General features: G+C 53.7%; 5 protein-coding genes across 5 annotated transcripts; 4 read left to right on the forward strand and 1 right to left on the reverse strand.

The window, feature by feature from the left end:
* Nucleotides 1-708: 708 nt before the first annotated feature.
* Nucleotides 709-2,556, forward strand: CCOS01_08691 (uncharacterized protein; the record flags this gene model as incomplete). The annotated part of the gene is made up of 4 exons (XM_060456852.1): nt 709-1,408; nt 1,481-1,785; nt 1,853-1,975; nt 2,518-2,556. The coding sequence occupies 4 exons, from the start codon at nt 709-711 to the stop codon at nt 2,554-2,556; spliced, it is 1,167 nt and encodes a 388-aa protein (XP_060313126.1).
* A 4,732-nt stretch (nt 2,557-7,288) lies between these two features.
* CCOS01_08692 (zinc knuckle) lies at nt 7,289-8,073 on the forward strand (the record flags this gene model as incomplete). The annotated part of the gene is made up of 3 exons (XM_060456853.1): nt 7,289-7,382; nt 7,439-7,614; nt 7,669-8,073. 3 exons carry the CDS (start codon nt 7,289-7,291, stop codon nt 8,071-8,073), a joined length of 675 nt encoding a protein of 224 aa, XP_060313127.1.
* A 2,106-nt stretch (nt 8,074-10,179) lies between these two features.
* Nucleotides 10,180-13,681, forward strand: CCOS01_08693 (calpain family cysteine protease; the record flags this gene model as incomplete). Its single annotated transcript, XM_060456854.1, has 5 exons — nt 10,180-10,308; nt 10,413-10,683; nt 10,761-11,278; nt 11,382-11,886; nt 11,943-13,681. The coding sequence occupies 5 exons, from the start codon at nt 10,180-10,182 to the stop codon at nt 13,679-13,681; spliced, it is 3,162 nt and encodes a 1,053-aa protein (XP_060313128.1).
* Nucleotides 13,682-13,875: 194 nt separating this feature from the next.
* CCOS01_08694 (uncharacterized protein) lies at nt 13,876-14,679 on the reverse strand (the record flags this gene model as incomplete). Its single annotated transcript, XM_060456855.1, has 2 exons — nt 13,876-14,297; nt 14,358-14,679. 2 exons carry the CDS (start codon nt 14,677-14,679, stop codon nt 13,876-13,878), a joined length of 744 nt encoding a protein of 247 aa, XP_060313129.1.
* A 2,197-nt stretch (nt 14,680-16,876) lies between these two features.
* CCOS01_08695 (uncharacterized protein) lies at nt 16,877-18,300 on the forward strand (the record flags this gene model as incomplete). Its single annotated transcript, XM_060456856.1, has 3 exons — nt 16,877-17,446; nt 17,530-17,838; nt 18,082-18,300. 3 exons carry the CDS (start codon nt 16,877-16,879, stop codon nt 18,298-18,300), a joined length of 1,098 nt encoding a protein of 365 aa, XP_060313130.1.
* Nucleotides 18,301-18,305: the final 5 nt, after the last annotated feature.

The following is an 18,305-nucleotide window of genomic DNA, read 5'->3' on the forward strand; positions in this document are numbered from 1 at the left end:
TATCAGTCCCTCTGTGATCTGTTCCTCTTTCTTCACCATACCACATCGCGCCCAGCGTCATGTTGGCGCCAGCTGCCTTTTTGGCATTGTCCTCATCTTCTGCTTCTTGCTAGCCCGCCTGGCGTCTTCGCCCTCATTGTCAGATTAGTTCATTCTCCTTATTCTTCCTCCTCCTTAAGTCACGCTGTCTGTAGACCGTCGCTTGTTCTCTTAGCTCCGGGAGCTACATTACCTAGCCAACGTTACCCTTCTTGATACCCTCTTCCCCAAACTGTGCTCCTGCGAACGCGAATATCAGCCTTCCGTCGACCACGCAAGGCGCCCCTTTTCATCCCTTGGGACTTCTTTTATCAACAAGGCGCCGTTAACTCATCGACTACCATCATTGGTGTTTTGCGGCCGTTTTCCACCCGTTACTTTCAGCTCGCCACTGCCGCACTAGGAGACAAGATAGCCTTTGTTCTTCCTGTCTCGGCTGACTCGATTCCTTTGTGCAACTGGCCAACAGGGGAACCTCGCCGTTGCGTTCTGCGCCTCCAACGCCATTGACGACTGCCGCTGGACGACGACGAAACACTCGACGACTGCTCACCTTGACTAAGCCAACATATACACCGAAGAATGCGAGGAACTTGAACGGTGATAACTCCAGCTCATCTGCCAACTCTCAACGGCAAAGCGTCTGGCATACAACTCAACTTATTCGCCATGGATTTTCTTAGGCGAGGACGTTCCTCGCAGGGGGAGGATATCGAGCAGCAGGCTCTGGCAGGGCCATCTACACAACCAGAAATGGAAGAGGGCTCACGGCCTCGGTCGCGGCGCTTGCCTGGCACAAGGCCTTCCCTCTCTTCACGGAGGCGTCCCGGCAACGGGATGCAAAGGCTAGGAGACGAGGAATCCGACAGCCCGAAAACACCACGGTTTAACATTGGCCTCCCGACACTGCCAGGAACCCGTCTGAACCTGCCACACCTCGCAAGGACATGGACCAGCGATTCCAATGGCGCCGATTCGTGGCCCAATTCGACATCGCAACAACCCCTAAACCGAGTCGACGAGTCTTCTTCCCCCGAACCGCCCACGACGAGCAGAGCCGGACAACCATCAGCTACGACTCGCGTAACAATGCCAGCGCCTGTCGCACGGCGCCCCGAAACCGAAACCTCCAGCGGGACGAGGAGGTTCACAGGGCCAGATCCTGCAGAGATGCATCTGGCGAACATGGCACAAGAAGGTCGGCGGCGCAGACGACGGGCACATCGTCGACAGCAACACGACAGCAACAACGAGGGCCATCCTAAACGATTTCTTCTCTGTATTCCATGGCCAAAATCACGGCGTATGCGATCTCAGATCCTCCGCTGCTTCATTTCAGGCGGGTTCCTGACGCTCCTTCTCGCCGTCTGTAAGTGGTGCCCCAGCCCAGCTTATGGGAATTGTTTGGCGTAATATTATCAGAGACTAACCACTTGAATAGATTTAGCACTCTCCCTCACACAAAATATTCGCAGTAGCGAGTTCACTGTGTTGTTGATTCTCATTATTTTGTTCGTCACGATATTCTTCTGTCACGGCTTGATCCGGTTATGCATGCTTGTCATCCGACCGCGGGTCGACGATGAGACCAGGCCGCCAATGCCGCAACTTTTGGCACCCGGTGGCTACGCTGTACCACGAGAACCAATCCGAGTTGTGCTGGCGCGCGATGAAGAGGAGCAAGGAGAGGTCAGCGAGGCGGTCCTGGCCAAGCCCCCAGCCTACGGCCTCTGGCGAGAGAGTGTGGTATGTAATACTTATAAGTGTGGTACTACACGTGAGGAAGTTTTTTGGACTGACAAGTTGCATTCAGAGAGTTGACCCCAACCGCATCTACTGGCAGCGCAACCCGAACGCCGCGCCGAACGAGGGAACATCCAGTCGCGGAGAAAGCAGCACTGGTCCTCGGCCCCCATCATACGCATCAGAGGACGGGGTGAGCTATGTCGTGGAAGCTCGACCCCGATCCATGGCCCCGGCAGCAATGACTGACGTACTTACCCCACTACCTACACATCCTTCCGAACGGGGGCGGATGGGTGAACACAGGAGTGCATGGTAAACATGTAAACGGGGATCGACCTGCCACGGTCATGACAAGAGAGAAGAAAGGAAAAGAAAAGGGCTCGCACTCCTTGAGCACAGAGAAGGGGCTTGTTTATTATATTATATGATTTTGGCGGCGTAGGCGCTGGCGGTATTTGTGAGAGCATTGACAAGTCGAAGTACTATTTTCCAACTTGAGGATCTGGCACAGAAGGCAGCACAAGCAGAAGCAGAAGCCATGACGTGCGGTACTTTGGAATTGCCGCGGTATGGTGATGTTCGTACTGGGGGCCACAATATCATGTTTGGCAATTCAAGAGGTAAGTACGAAAGTGTAATATAAGAGAAAAGACATGACACGAGCGATTTCGGATGGAGAACCACGTAGAATACATCTACGAGAAGGGTATAAAAAGACTGATGACTGCACAGTACACTTTCTTGCATGTTGTTCAGCATGACGACTGGTAGCTGCGGGGTGTTCTGCGAGGGTGGTTCCACAGCATGGCTGGGCTTACGTTTACCCCGGACGATCTGGCCTGGCGGCTCTGCAGAAGATGATTGATCTCAACTCCCAAGCGGGAAAAGGGTATTACGGCCTTTCGGTGCGGAAATACAGCAGTGCGCTTAGTACGGGTGGTATTCTGCGGCTGCACGAACTGTGTCAGACAAAGTTCTGCATCCCGTCCTGCAGAATCAACGAGGCAGTAGCAAATCCGTCGCGGTAGCCCATACGTAAAGCTGCATTTTACCTATGTGCTGCATGCTCATCGCAGCTTCTGGCTTCCCAGGCGGAAGAATCAGATACCTGAAAACCTGTCTGTGAGCAAGCGGAAATAGCTGTCCGTGGTCACCTACCGGGCTGCATTGCGCAAGCTCAGAATCTCGAGAATGCAGGTGTCCACAGAGCTATTCCCATTGCAAATTCCTGCCTTTCGACCCTGCAAGCCACTTGCAAGTGAGCCTCGGACCTGTGGCCAGGGGGATTAGGGCGGGGAATTGATGTTGAGACATGTCCAAGTGTCGCGACACACGGACAATCACCGGGTCAGGAACCGCCACATGGACGCCATGAGGACTGGGGTTGATACATATCTTTTTCAGTCTGGTTCTCTTTGCTTGGGCGGCACATTCAGGTGGGCATGCACTGTGAGGGCTTTTGACCCCGTTGGCCCGGATGACTGTTCCAAGTTTGCTCAAGTGTCTTCTCTTAGCGCGCGGATTTACGAGGCCTGGACTGAGAGGCAAGTGCCAACAGAAGAGGACTAGCACGTGGAGAGGTGGCTGTGGTCCTCCTACATGGTGAAGTTGATAGTGAGATAGGCGCTGTTGTACGGATACTGTAGAAGAGGATGTTTGTGCGCTCGTGTTTGTTCTGTGCTTTGATCCAGAGGTTGCGAACATGGACCTCTAGTTCGTCAGGAGTCGAGTGTCCGCACTCCGTAACTACCGAGTGGTTACGTGAGACTGGCTGGTCAACTTCGTCGCTAGACGAGAGATGTAACGCAGAGTTGGGTGAGCACGTGGTGAGGTTGTTCAGGGTGAGGGCAAGGTTTGTGAGAAGGACAACATGAAACTTACCTCGCGCTTCCAATTTTGGCAAGGTCTGGCGCAGCGGAAGACGAGCTGAGTAGGACAAGTTTGAACTTTGTTTGATAATACAGGCTGTCTTTAGTGGACTGGATGTGGCGTATCAAGTTGACCCTGGTGAACGATGGACAGTGAGGATGAGGAGAATCCGTCGCTCGGTAAAGTGAGAACGAGGTGAGTTGGAGCTTGGACGGGGTGAAGAGTCGAGACTCGCGTCAAGAGAGTCTCGCCAACAGATGACTACTTACCAGGAGTAGGGGCCTTGGCTAAAGAGTGACTTGTCGGGGCATCGTTGTGATACCTGGCCCGAGCGGCGAGGGGAACTTGTTTGTCCCCGCCCTCCACTTTTGACGATTCTTGGTCGATGGCTTTACATAGGTAGTCTTGACACTTGAGTGTTGAGTCTAGACATGGTGATAAGCAACTGCCCTCGTGGTCCGCGCCCGTCCTCTCAAGGTCTGTGCCGAATGTGAGGCAGACTGACAGAATCCTGATCGTATGGGCTTCGAACTCTTTCATCAATTCCGTCGTTTGTGTACATGTTTCTCTTGTCTCCTGCTCTCAAATGTGAGTTGATACCCATGGAAGAACTTCCACCCACATGAGCTTGAAAGCTTGGGGTGAGTATCAAAAAGGGGTTTGGGCCTTCTTTGCTTTTGGTTCTTGGGAAGGGAATGTAGGTATCGAATCATGGACAGGAAAGCATCCGTCATTGGCGGATGTGGGATGTGGGAGGAGCAGCGGGTGACTGAATCTGCAGGTGCAGGGCAAGCCGCAAATGCAAGGGATGCAGTTTTAAGCGGGTGCGTATCAAGCGCAAGTGCAACTCTTCCAAGTTCCATGGGCTGGGTAGGTAGGTATGGCATCGTGAGGTACAAGGTTTCCAAATGTCCGCAACGAGAGAACCGGACTCGAAAGTCCAAATGACCAGTTGATACCATCTCAGATCGAGTTCCACTTTTCAGGTGTGCGCTCTGTGGCTATCGGCCAGCGGGAAGGTAGTGGCAAAGGGAAGTCGTGATGGCTCTCAGAGTCCCAGCCCACGTTGAGAATGTCATGGCCTCCAACAAGAGCCAGGAGACAGAGCTGAGTGATTTGGTTGGATTGGTGCAAACGCGCTACGCCGATTCGAGGTAGACGTCCCACACGCACCTTTCCTTGTCTCCTGCCACACGCGCTTCTCCAACCCAGTCAAACCCAGCCCATCACGCTCAGAGCACCTCAATCCAGCCAGCCCAGTCCCGTCCTTTCCTTTCTCGTCAAGTTCAGGAAGGGGTTTGCTTGGTTGTGGTGTACATGGAGGTTCCCCCTCTCAACGCTACCTAACCTTCCCATGAGGGGAAGGGGTTGGAAAAGCAGTCACTGACTGTTGGTGTCAAGTCCCTCGGAAAGAAAAAGAAGAAGGAGAAGAAGAAAGTGCCAGGTACCGAGGGCAGTTGGAGAGCAGTCGAAGTAGCAGGAAGAGGCCGTGGGCGAGAAGCAGGGAAAGAGGCGGAGAAGGCGGAGGAAGTAGGTAGACTTCACCAAACAAGGTGTGATGGATGTGGCCATCCTCTTTTGGATGTCTTGTTTCCTTGTCATGTACCCCCTTCCTACTAAGGTAGCCTCCCGGTCTTGTGTAGATGCCATTTCTCACGCACTGGCACCAAAAGAACCTTGTTCCGACTCGCCCTCATTCTGTGTGGTGTTTTGAAAATTTTTCGCCAGCGTCAAGTCCGATGATCTTGTGAGCCAAAGTCTACCTTCAGGTAAGGCAGGTCGTCAACTGAGGTGCCACCTGCCTTGCTTAAGGACATTCCATTCGATTCTATCTTATGTAGGTACCTTACCTAAGGGAAGGTAAGGTGTTGAAGGGTGATGGAAGGTACCATCATGGGGAGGAAGGAAGCAATACCGTATCTGTATCCGTACCTACCTAACTTAGTATCTGTACCTTACCAAGTAGAACCTAAGCGGTTGCAAGAGAAATATAATTCGGAAGCACGTTTCCTCGCCTCCGTCCTCCGTTTCCCACCTTACCTTACCTCACTTCCAAGTTCCAGGTCCATCCAACCTATTCGTTCCAGTCCCAGTCCCACCTCAGTCAGGTCCTAGTCCCCGGTTCCATTCAACCTGAACCCATCCCCGCTAATACTCCTCCTACTCCTACTCCGTACCTTACCGCGAGTGCCTTACCTCACTCCATTCTCACCTGGCCACTTGCGCTTACCTCTTCCTCCCAACTACTAGACCCCTCCTCCTCCTTCACAAATTATTATTTCCCCCCTTCCCGCATAGTCAACCGCATTTTCTCTTCGAAACAAACTCGACGTCCCCGATTTTCTCAAAGGCAATTTTTCGCGAAAAGGTGAGTTTCGCCCTCGACCCTTCGTTCCTGCATTTTGCGTCTTGTCCGCACAATTCCCATTCGCTCTCGCCCGCCTACCGGTACTTTACCATACCTTACCTTACCTTTACCCCTCTGTCCTTCTACCCGGCCCTCCCCCCTCGTCCTCTGCTCCCTGCTGCCATGTGGTGGTGCCGTGACGTTTCTTCGCCTTGCCGTCGCATCAAGTGCATGCGACGACGCACCCGAAAGCCCAGCCCATCACGGTAGCGAGTAAGAGGAACAAGTAGCAAGCAGCAGCAGCGACGGCGGCCGCCGTTTCTCTAGTCTATCCGCACCGTCAGCATCAATATTTGCATCAGTATCAGCACCAGTATCAGCGTCGGCATCGGCATCAGCATTCGGCCCACACTTCTCGACTTGCATCGCATCGCATCGCAACGCAACACAATTAATTCGGCGAGCGCAAACTACAACATTCGGCTTCCTATCTACTTCGATTCAGATATGGAATCCAGATCGTCATTGCTCTGTAGTCGGACTCGTTTGCGCAACGCGACCGGCTTCGATGATGCGCCAACCCCGCCTATTGTTGGCCTGGTCGCAATTCCGCACATATGCGCCGAGTTTCGCGCGTCGCAGTCGTGTGCCCTACCGCGAACACAATGCAGCGATCCAATTTAGCCCACCATTCCCAAATCCAACCGCAGCCGCGTCGGCCTGCCGCATGCCACATCGACCCGGTAATCGATTCTCGGCTCTCCGTCAGTGTTGAATCCGGAGTCGCACAATTGCGCCGTCTCGCTTGCTATCATCCCCGCTACCCCGGCCCCGCGCTTGCGCTCGAGTCGATGCGCTGCTCTCCCAGAAAGCCCTCGGTGGATCGGCTTGGATAATCCCTCAACTCAACTTCAGCTACTCGCCACCACGCTAATAGATGGATCCGATACTTGGCGGCTCCTGAAATATCTTTCTGCCGAGGAGAAGATCATCAAAAATTGCAATATGCGCACAAAGTTCCGCGCCGGTGCTGAGCTGGAGCACGGCGCTTGCACCTCCGCCTTGGACGCGTCTGATCCTCCCAAATTGGACAGGCGATAATTCGGACTACACTGCGATCTGAAAGCTGCTGCTTGCTGCTGCTGCTTGCGATATTATTTTTTTTGGATTGCGACTTGGAGCATTGGAGCTTCTGCTGTGCTGCGTCAGAGAGGCTCCGATGAACATTGCGAAGCACTGACCTATAGACTGTTGCTAACACTAAGTCTCAGTCACACAATATCAAAAATGTCTTCCCTCTCTCGTCGTGCCTGCTATAAGTGTGGCAATGTTGGCCACTATGCCGAGGTTTGCTCTTCCGCCGAGCGCCTCTGCTACAACTGTGAGTCACTTACTCCTCAATTTTTTGCTAGGCATATCATTAACGCCAGGTTGTAGGCAAGCAACCCGGCCACGAGTCCAACGGTTGCCCTTTGCCCCGCACCACCGAGGCTAAGCAGTGCTATCACTGCCAGGGACTCGGCCATGTTCAGGCTGACTGCCCAACCCTGCGTCTGAGCGGCGCTGGCACCAGTGGCCGCTGCTACAACTGCGGACAGCCCGGTCATCTTGCGGTAAGAAACTCCAGCTTTTAGAGACCAATGCCCAGGTTATTAATGTTTGAGCAGCGCGCGTGCCCCAACCCCGCCGGCGTCAACATGGGCCGAGGTGGCCCCCCGGTTCCCCGTGGCGGATACGGCGGCTACGGCCGTGGTGCCTTCACCGGTGGTCCTCGTCCTGCTACCTGCTACAAGTGCGGTGGTCCCAACCACTTTGCGAGAGACTGCCAGGCTCAGGCCATGAAGTGCTATGCTTGCGGCAAGCTTGGCCACATCTCTCGTGACTGCACCGCTCCCAACGGTGGTCCCCTCAACACTGCTGGCAAGACTTGCTACCAGTGCGGCGAGGCCGGTCACATCTCCCGCGATTGCCCCCAGAAGAACACCAACGGCGAAATCCCCAACGACGTTGATCTGTCGGCTGCCCCTGGCATCCCTCAGCCCGCTGTTGCGCCCATTGCCCCCGTTGCTTAGACGGCGATCTCTGGACATGTTCTCTTGAGGACGTTGCGACTTCTTGGGCTAGGCCTGAGGATAGAGGCAGGCTTGTCTTGATGCAGCTTCCCTCAAAAAAACCTTTGTGGCATTCCTTCAGCGATGTCGCTTTCATTTATCTGCAATACGACCAATCATTACGCCTTTTGAACATCACCGCAACTACAACTTCCACCTTTCATTCTGGTTATTATTTCAATCTATGCATAAAATGGGCATGCCGCCAAATGGCATACTTTGCTTTTACATGGCGTCTACACGGATTCCCCTTCATCAACACGATTCATTTTCTGGAACAAAACGGGAAAGGCTTCCTTTCTTCATAGCAAACGACTCTCACGACGGATGGTCTCAAGCACGTTTGAATGCATCTTATCCAGCGCAGTTGGAAACAAAAGTTCACGACCCATATAGCCATCTTATGGAGGATCTTGGCTTGACAATGCTGCTTCTGGTTCAATATTCCAACAACGAGGCGACTCTGTTTCCGGTGTCTGTTCCTTAACTCGCAACTGGACTCAGGCATACGGCAGCAAGGGGAGCATTCTACAGAACGACGGTTCCAGGGTCGTTCGCGGCCCAGAATCTTCACTACCCCTGTGCTCGGCAGCGGGCATAAGTGGACAGCTAAAGCTGGCCATGGGCTGCACTGCTGACCCAGCATATCGGGGTCGGGAAGATCCGTAGGATGGAAGATGGGGCTCGGGGAAGGGGATGAGAGATATCCAAGTATCTTATGAAGAAGAAGAGTTTTGGGGCGGTGGAAGTGGTTGTTGAGTAGAAGATCCCTTTGAAGGGAGGAATGGTGAGCACCCCGGCAAAGCTGTTGTGGCGTGACGCACAAAAAAAAGAAGATGTTGTTGTCTGAGTTGTCCGAGTCTCTTCTGGGGTAGGGCGTGCCGCAGTTGTGATGGGTGATCTGAACCGGGTGATGCTATACAGGGGATTCTGTAGGACAGTGGGCATTGGGCTGCCTACAGGAACGACTTTGAGGCTCCAGGACTACAGGAACAGGATACGCCAGCTCTGCTACGACTAACGACGAATGATTTTATTGCGGAGTTTACAAATACTCGGCTTTCAGTAGATACAGCAGAATCGTAGAACGACTCTGGGGATACTCCAAGGCCAAGGATTAGGCCTGGCATAGACGGCACCTGTATGAGATGATGCGGAGCTGTGGTCCAGCTGAAGAACACCAGGCAAGTCAGCGTTTCGCAGAGCACCTAATCACATGCAGTCAGGCTTGACCATGTGATGGATGAGGTGATGACACACCGTAATGCGACTGCGTGGGTTTTCAGGAGCTTCAAATCCCGTAGTAGAGACATGAGGTCATGAGTAGGCACCAGTGCACACGGAGTTGAGTGGGTACGAACGGCACGCCGAAAGCTATGACCATCGGTCCCGGAATCCTTTCGAGGAAAGTGTAACCGGACGTCGGTGTTCGTCTCGTCTTCTTCGTCATGCCGGTAGAGTCGGCAGGCTATTCTACGCGTAGACGTGCGTATTCCACCATCCATGTGTCTGACTGAGTGAGGCTACCGGATCACCTGTACCGCAACAGGCTACGCTTACTTGTGCACACTGCGGATGCCGGTGTCGAAAGTCGGCCAGCCTTAATGTCATCAATAAGTACGATGCTGAATACCAGGGCACGGCCTTGGTGTCCAAGCGGGGTAGAATAACGGCTAGCCCCAGCCTGCCTCCCAAGCGCTGACTTTTGCAATGCAGCCAACGTATGAGAGGGGTGGACTTGCATGCTGCAGTCTGCATTACCACGCCATCTCAAGTAAGAAAACTGCCGTCATGCTTGAGTTGCAGCCTGATAGGTATCCACGTCTACCTATCTTGGCCTGTCCATCTTCCATCCGCCTCATTCTGCCTGGGGGACTATGTCACGAGGGTCGCACACAAACATGTTGTAAGACTATAGATGCTTTCCGTACGGCTGGGTCATCCGATGGTCAACATCGCCCAACTCAGAACTTCTCCCAACGTCGATGCAGCAGGCTGCAGAGCCTCATTCCACAAGCTAAACGTCGGGAACAGCCTAAGCTGGATAAATAAGTCATCGCTCGCGGCATGGGCCTGCTGCTGAAAGTTAGCCACCGTATGCTGTTCCTCTCCGCCACCCTCGGCCTGACCTTGACCCACGTAGACGGTCTTCGTGGGTTCCTTCTCTCCTACCTCAACCCCATTGGAGCTGGGCAGGTAAACTTGCTCACGTTCGAATCTTCCGGGAGTTGAAGCCGCACTTTACAGGAAAGCATAAGCCGAGACTGCTACCTCTGACCAGCTGAACAAGTGTCGGCAAGCGCAAAAACATTGCAATCATCTACTTTGACTCCAAGGCAACTGCCAAAGAGATCGACCCCGAAGACGTAATGGCATCCACTGTATTATCGAGCTCCAGCTCGAGCTCCGACGAGGTTGTACCGTCGTCTGTGATCCCCCACCCGCGCCGCCGAGCATACTTAGCCACCATGCCTGTAACCGTCACGAAACCCCGAAAGACGAAGCAACAGCCTCCTCAGGAGATCATTGACGAATTCTGGACAAAGTTTACGACCAAGACTCCAGGAAAAGGTCGGTCGCATCCTTGATACGGAGAATCGCCTTGGACATCAACGTGAGACTGACTTGATTGTGTTTGATGCCAATAGCTACCACCGTCATTCCTCAGAATGCATACGCTGAGAGGGTCGCGAAGCGTTCTTCCAAAGCCACTGGGATCTTCACTCAGACGTCGTACGATGAGGCTGCGACTGTCTGCAAAGCCAAGGTCGACAAGATTGTTCACGAGTGTCGCCGAGTCAATCAACGTTACAGAGATCCTCACTATGATATCGAGTTTGATCTCAAGTTTGGGCGCAGAGACTGCCTCGAAACCTTATGGAATACCAAGGACGCGAAACCTCCGCAGTCCGCTTTCCAGCCCAAAGCCGTCAAGCGAGTGGTCGATATCTTCGACAACCCGCAATTCTACATTGACGGGCCTACGGCGGACGATGTGCGCCAAGGTCGAGATGGAGACTGTTGGCTCATGGCTGCGCTGTGCAATCTGAGTAACAAGCCTGGCCTGATCGAGAGAGTCTGCGTTGCACATAATCTTGAAGTCGGCGTGTATGGTTTTGTCTTCCATCGCGATGGAGAGTGGTTCAGCGAGATCATCGATGACAAGGTATGCTCCATTGCCCCTCTGACAGTCTAGTTGGGGAAACCTTGGACGAGAAGTCCGAGAAGACCCCACAAAGTCTTGAGGCCCTTTCTAACCGGCTACATAGCTGTACCTTACCAAGCCCGACTATGACGAGCCCTACTTGGAGCGAATTCTCTGGGAAGATCGCGAGCGCATCAATTCAGAAGAAGCCTATAGGCGTATTTATCAGTCAAACAGTGGCGCGCTTTACTTTGCTCAGTGTGAGAATCCCAACGAGACATGGCTGCCGCTTCTCGAAAAGGCGTACGCAAAGGCGCACGGAGACTATGCCTCCATCGAAGGTGGTTTCACGGGCGAGGCCATCGAGGACCTTACGGGTGGCGTAACCTCAGAGGTCTACACAACAGACATCCTTGACAAGGAGTACTTCTGGAAAGAGAAACTCCTAAAGGTCAACGAAGACTGGCTTCTGGGGTGCTCCACTGGGTTTGCATCAAGGGGTCTAGGGGAACGTAAAGGCATTATCGAGATGCACGCCTACAGCGTCATGAAGGCTGTCGAAATGGATGGCCAAAGGCTGGTTCTACTGAAGAATCCCTGGGGAAAGGGTGAATGGAAAGGAGCTTGGAGTGAGTTCCGTCTTCGAGATATAATGTCTTACCGTTCTCGCGCTGACCATTAGCAGGCGATGGCTCCAAAGAATGGACCCCTGAGTGGTTGCAGAAACTCAAACATACGTTTGGCGACGACGGCGCCTTCTGGATTTCGTACCACGATCTCCTCAAAAAATACAACATATTTGATGTTACCCGGTTATTCGGTCCCGAGTGGAAGGTTACATCCATTTGGACAACACTATCAGTGCCATGGACCCTGGACTACCACGAAACGTATTTCGCGTTTACAATCTCCAAGTCGGGCCCGGTTGTGATCGTACTAGCGCAACTAGACGATCGATACTTCCGTGGTTTGGAAGGTCAATACCGGTTTGATTTGCAATTCCGTCTGCACAAAGCCGGCCAAGAGGACTATGTCGTTCGGAGTCAAGCATCCTACCGCATGAACCGATCTGTGAATGTTGAACTCGACCTTCAAGCTGGTAGCTACGAGGTTCTTGTCAAATTAGATGCGGTGCGGAACGATGGCGTACTTCCCATCGACCAAGTGATTCGCAACAATGCCAAAAACCGCCGAGAGAAGCTGATCCGGATAGGGTTGGCCTATGACCTTGCTCATAGCAAGGGAAAACTTGTCGAGTCGGCCGCGGAAAAGGCGGCTAAAGAGGCACATGAGAGGAGACATCGGGAAAAGCGACGTGCCGAGATCAAGCGCAAGATCCTCGAAGAGAGAGAACAGGAGCATTACCTCAGGATCAAAGCCAAGAGAAAGGCTCAGAAACAGCAGGCGAAACGCATCGCACAACACCAGGCAGCGAAAGAGAAGCTACGTGCACATATAAGGCTAGCTAATCCCCTTCCGCCGAAGCAATCTGAGCCGATTCCAAACCCACCAAGCCCTGTGGCCAAAGTCACAATCCAGGAAGCCGAACATGAAACTCTTGAGATTGCAACCAAAAACTTGTCTTTGTCAAACGATTCGCGAGGAGCGGGCAGCCAAACCAATTCAGGTACCATGGCAGGTGAGGACGTGCCGATTTCCCCCCGCCACAAAGACAGAGCGATACCTCAAGTCTTTAAGTCGGCTGAAATGCTGGAACAAATCACCGAGAGAAGCCCGGGATCTTTGACACCTCCGAAACCTACAAACAAGCGTTCCAGAGGCGATAGGCGCGAGGTAGTCAAAGTCAGAAGTGAGGTGCAGGAGGCTACCCTTCAAGATGTCGAAGAGGTGATGAGTGAAGAAGCACCCCCATCGGAGTATTCCGCACCTTACCCATGCGAGTCAGACGACGATGGCATTGCAAGTGTATCATCCATGTCGGAACTTTCTGAGCGGGAACTGGAGCTTGAAATTGACGCTGTTGAAAAGCGGGAGCCCAGTACAGACCGTCTGCCCCCGCAGCCACCCCCTGGTGCGCCTGCCGAGGAACAAGACGAGTTTGAGAGAGATCCATGGAATGCTGTGGCTGTAGTGGGACTTCGAGTGTACTCCAAGGTAACGGATGAAGATCAAGAAGAGGTTATTAGCAACCTTCGGGTTGTGCGGCCAAGCTTATATCCCCAAGAGGAGGCAGTTCCAAAAACCGCAGAGCCAGGTGACAAGAAGTCAAAAGGTCTGGACGTGGATGACAGTGCCAAAGATGCCACGCTGGAAGGAGAAATCAAACAGAGAAAGAAGAGTATCCGGCCTACCAGTGAGGACCTCAGCGATGCTTCAAAGCTGTCTCGCTCTGATGCTAGCAAGAAACGAAGAGCGACTCCTGGCGTTGATTCCCTGGGGTACACGTTCGACTTTCAAGCTTGATATACGTCCCAGAATGAACGTGCCGGGATTACAGGGAAAAAAAGTAGTTTTCATAAATCCGGGGGTATCCTTTAAGCCTAGAACCTAACGCCACTATACAACTTGAACACAAAATCCTTATGCCTGAGCTACCCTACCGTTGCTTTCCCACAGGTGCTCTTTGAAATTCAATTTGGGCCTCTTTGTGTGGCCAGTCAGAAGCTGCCGAGAAGGTCGTCAAGTTTGCGCTTCTCTCCTGTAGCTACAGGCTCTACAATCAAGGAGTTGCCCTCTTTGAGCAGGTCTGCAGACTCGGTGGACTTGGGTAGAAGTCCTACACGACCACCTACACGAGCCAGCAGGGCACGCATCTTTTCCATCTCCTTTTCAATCTCGCCATCGCGGGTGACGAGATTCTCTTGCACACCCGCGCCGGCATCTCCGGTGCGGAAGGGATCAAGTAGTGCCTTCATGCGCCGTAGCCGTTCAACACGAGCTCTGGTGTGCTGCCTCTTCTCGGCGAGTTCTTTCAAGCGGCCAGCGACTTCAGCGTACCTTTTGGCTTCCATAGGAAAGCTAGTTGCATCACGCCCGGCTGGCCATGCCAAGGGAAGCGACCTTACGGCAGTCTCTTCGGCTTTGGTGGTTTTTCCCATTAGTCTTTGGCGCTACACGGAGCGGAATACACAGAACATACACAGGTCCAAAGAAAGGGATAGACCCTCGGAGGAGTCACTTCGCGCGGCCGACAGTTGAGATAGGTACAACGCGTCAATCTGCTCGGCGACGTGACGGCTCGCTTGGTGAGAGTAGGCGCGTCGCGAGTGCTGCAGCAAGGTCGTGTTGAGGCGGGCGGCGACGTGCTCGACGACGGGGTCCGGGATGGAGGACTCGGCGGCCTCGTTGGCGGCGAGCCATGCACGAGAGGGTTGCAGGGGTCGGGAGAGCAGACGAGCCTGGGTAGCGAGGAAAGATTGTTTTTGGGCGATGACGGTGGGTGGAAGGGGGGCTTGGGCCATCTTGAGAGGCAAGCAGGGGAGAGATGGAAAGAAAAACAATAAACTCGGCGAAAGAAAGAGATTGACAGGTTGACAACTTGTCTTGAATTGTGTGAGTGTTGCGTGGAATGCGTGTTTGGCAGGAGCTTACTTGGATGCTTAGATCTCAGGTGAGATGAGATGAGACGTGGGCCGATTGAGGACGGACGGAGGCGCGGCCGGGGCGCGGGTGCGGATGCGGCAGGACGGCAACGCGTGAGTCGAGAGTTGGCGGAGGGAGTGGATACCGAATGACCCACCTCACCTTCCATATTAGCGAACCAGGATGGAAGGTGAGGTGGTGGACACTCGAATGGGTACGTACCTTAGCACCTTCCAACCTCTGTGCCTCTCTCCGGCGTCTATCCCCCGTCTTCTTCTCCCTCTACCTATTCCTGTCTTTCACGTTGATTTCAGTTGCATAAGTACGGATATCTTCCATATTCGATCACGCCTGCGCAGCTGCCTATACGGACTTCTACCTCCTACCTCAGTCAACCAGACACTAGTGTGGAAAAATTCGATGGCGCGATGAAAAGGAGAAGGAGAAGAAGCCTCGGCGATGGGCCACTTTATGCTTCCTTTTTCTGCCCAAAAATCGGGTTCCCCTCCTCGCCATGCTTGCTAACCTCCTCACTCCACGTCAAAGCTCCAATTCTCAACGCCCATCAACGGTCTAGGTCGGTCACCGTCCACCCAAAACAAGTGGGCAAATGACCGAATAGAGACCCCTTGCTTGCCTGTTTGCCAACTTCAAACCGCCGTCTGACTGCCTAGCTGCTAGGCCAATGTGGCCCAGCAGACCAGTGGAAGGTGAATCTCGCTTCTTTGAGATTTGGGACAATTTATTCATTGTATCCCCGGCTCTCAAGGATATTGAAAGACGAGGTATGTAGTTTGGTCAACCGGGGCCTATTTCCTACCAACGGTTTACCAAGTCGCTCACTATTCGTCGCCTAGCTACCTAATCGTATATGTCTAATCTGCGCGGGAAGACTGCGGCAGTCGCATCGCAGTTGCGGGCACGCATCCGGCAGCGGCGAAATGCGAGGCGAACAGCCGTCTGCAGCGCGGTTCGTTGCTCGCAGACCATCCTGCAACGTTTCGAAGGCCCGGATTCCGCCTATACGGTCCTACGATGGATCATAAATGTGACGAACCTCGATGAGGCACATGCACACCGCTACGGGGCGCATTAAACCATCTCGCCTCTTCCTGACCCGGCCCCGCCCTCCGTATCGGCACTAATGCGGCCCGCTTGCATTCGATCTCGTCCGTACGGCCGCATGCCGTACAACACACACCAACATGCACGTCAGGCCTTTTCCCACCCGTCAAAAGGCAATCAAAGATGGCCGAGCACTGCTTACGACTGCGAGAGGCTTCGCGAGGTCGAGCCTAGTCCGTCCCCTTGCCGCCATTGATCCTCTTTGCCGCTGGCTGCTTTGGCTGTACCGGTAGGCTTCTTAGTTCAGGTCCCGTAATGCCTTCCCGGACGCCACCTGTAACCTGCTTCTAGGGGGGCCCCATGCTTCGAGCTTCTGACATCTAGCCGCCCGACACCGAGGAGGCTGGAGCAGCCCCCATCGCATGTCTAGAAGTATGCTCCAGTCCTCGAAAGGGCCATTTGTTCCCACCTACTCGGCCGAGGGAAATACGTCGGGCAAAGTTGCAACGTCCTCAGGTGGAAGCACTCTCCAAGCTAAGCCTGTCCGCATTTCATGGTGCCATGCAACACGTGAGACATGGCTTCGGTGTGCTGTCAAGACGACCAATCCTACGTTCTCAGCCCCCATGATGCGTCTTTTACGGGAGAACCGGTGGTTGATGCTGCCATACCCTGCCTTGTTTGCTGCGTTGTGGACAATCGCGTACAGCCATTCGCCCGCTCTTACTTGCTGTTTGCCCTTAACCCCTGCTTTTGACAAAGAAAGGCAACGCCTCTCATCCTTTGGGTTCTTGGCTCAAGACCCCGGCAACTGTTCAGGGCCAGAACTTTCCTTTTGAGCATATATGATGAGGGCCATCCCCTCTCCTAAACCTAGCTCAGGCTCATCTGTGACTGAGCAGCTCATTTCCCCCGTTCTTCAACAGACAGAAGGAAGCGAGAAAAGTGGCGGCGCTGTCTCACTTCAGCTCACCCCGATCTCGCGTGATCTCACGAGAATCACCTCCCATCATGTCGACAGCTTCTTCTCCATGCTCAAAACCTCCAGCCAACGGCTTCGTTGCCCTGGCGCGCAAGGTCTATAATCCCATCGGGTTCAAGAAGGGGTACAACTTCACCCTCTTTGTCATCACCGCGGGGGGTATGATGGGGTTCACACTCGCCCGCATGATGTACTTCAACTTCAACGGCGTCTTCTGTAATCCGGCGCACGACTCGAGGGCGCTCCCGGGAGAGTGCTACTATTTTCAAAAGGGCACGGCACGGATCGGAATCATCATGCACCTCGCGGGTGTCATACCGGCAGGCTTTCTTGCCTGTCTACAATTCGTCCCTGTCATACGTCGCAAGGCTATCCTGTTTCATCGCCTTAATGGGTATCTCATCGTTCTCCTGAGTATAGTGGGAATCATTGGTGTCTTTCTCATTGCACGGCGGACGTTTGGCGGTGGCGTGAGCATGCAGACTGTTTCTGGCACCGCCAGCCTCATGTTCCTCGGAGCCCTTGCCCTTGCCATCTACAACATCAAGAAACTCCAGATCGAGCAGCACCGGGCATGGATGCTCAGAGCCTGGGTATACGTAAGATATCACTTGTTCCAACAGAAAGAAAGACACGTACTCTTCCGCTGCACGTGGGCTAACGAAGCTGTTCTTTCCCACAGGCCGGTTTCATCATCACGATGCGCATCATTGGGTACCTCGCTGCCATGATCACGGCTGAGTCGAACTACTATCAAGTAAAGCAGTGCGCTATGGTGGACTTTATCTTCCGTCACGACCAGAACAAAGTCCTCGGCTTCTATCCTGGCTGCGACGGCTACTACTCGGGGGAGAACCCCGGCCTCAGCGTCCTTGTCCACGCCAGCATCACCGCTCACCAGCCTGCCGAGATTTCAGCCGGGTTCACAGCCGTCTTTGATTCGGGATCATGGCTCGCCTTGGTGATCCACGCTATCCTTGTTGAAATTTACGTATGTCTCCCCCCCCCCCCCCCCCCCCCCCCCCGCCCGGATTTTGCCGGGGGTTCCCCCCGCTTTTTTTTGGGGGTATGCGTGGCCCTTGGGGTCCCCCCTCTCCTTTTTTTAATTTTCCTTTTTCTCCCCCCCCCCCCCCCCACTCCTCTCTTCCCTCGTTTCATGGTTCCTCACTTCCTGGTGGTTTGCGTGTCGCTATTCTGAATTCTGCAAGGGATGAAGACTAACGAGATAAAACAGCTTCATTTGACACCCGCAGAAGCTGAGCGCCTTCGTCGCATCTCTTATCAGCGTCAGCTCGAATCCGGGATGAAGAATGCCGGGAACGCAGGCATGACTGTTCAAAGACTGGGTGACGCCGAGCCTTGGCTACCCCCAACTGATTCACAACCAAGCGAGTCTAGTATAAGACCGAGCTCGGATGAGGATGTAAGGCGGAAGAGCGAAAGCGCGGCGTAGGTCGC

This window comes from Colletotrichum costaricense, assembly GCF_030867565.1.
Source record: "Colletotrichum costaricense strain IMI 309622 chromosome Unknown Scaffold_8.1, whole genome shotgun sequence".
NCBI lineage: Eukaryota > Fungi > Ascomycota > Sordariomycetes > Glomerellales > Glomerellaceae > Colletotrichum > Colletotrichum costaricense.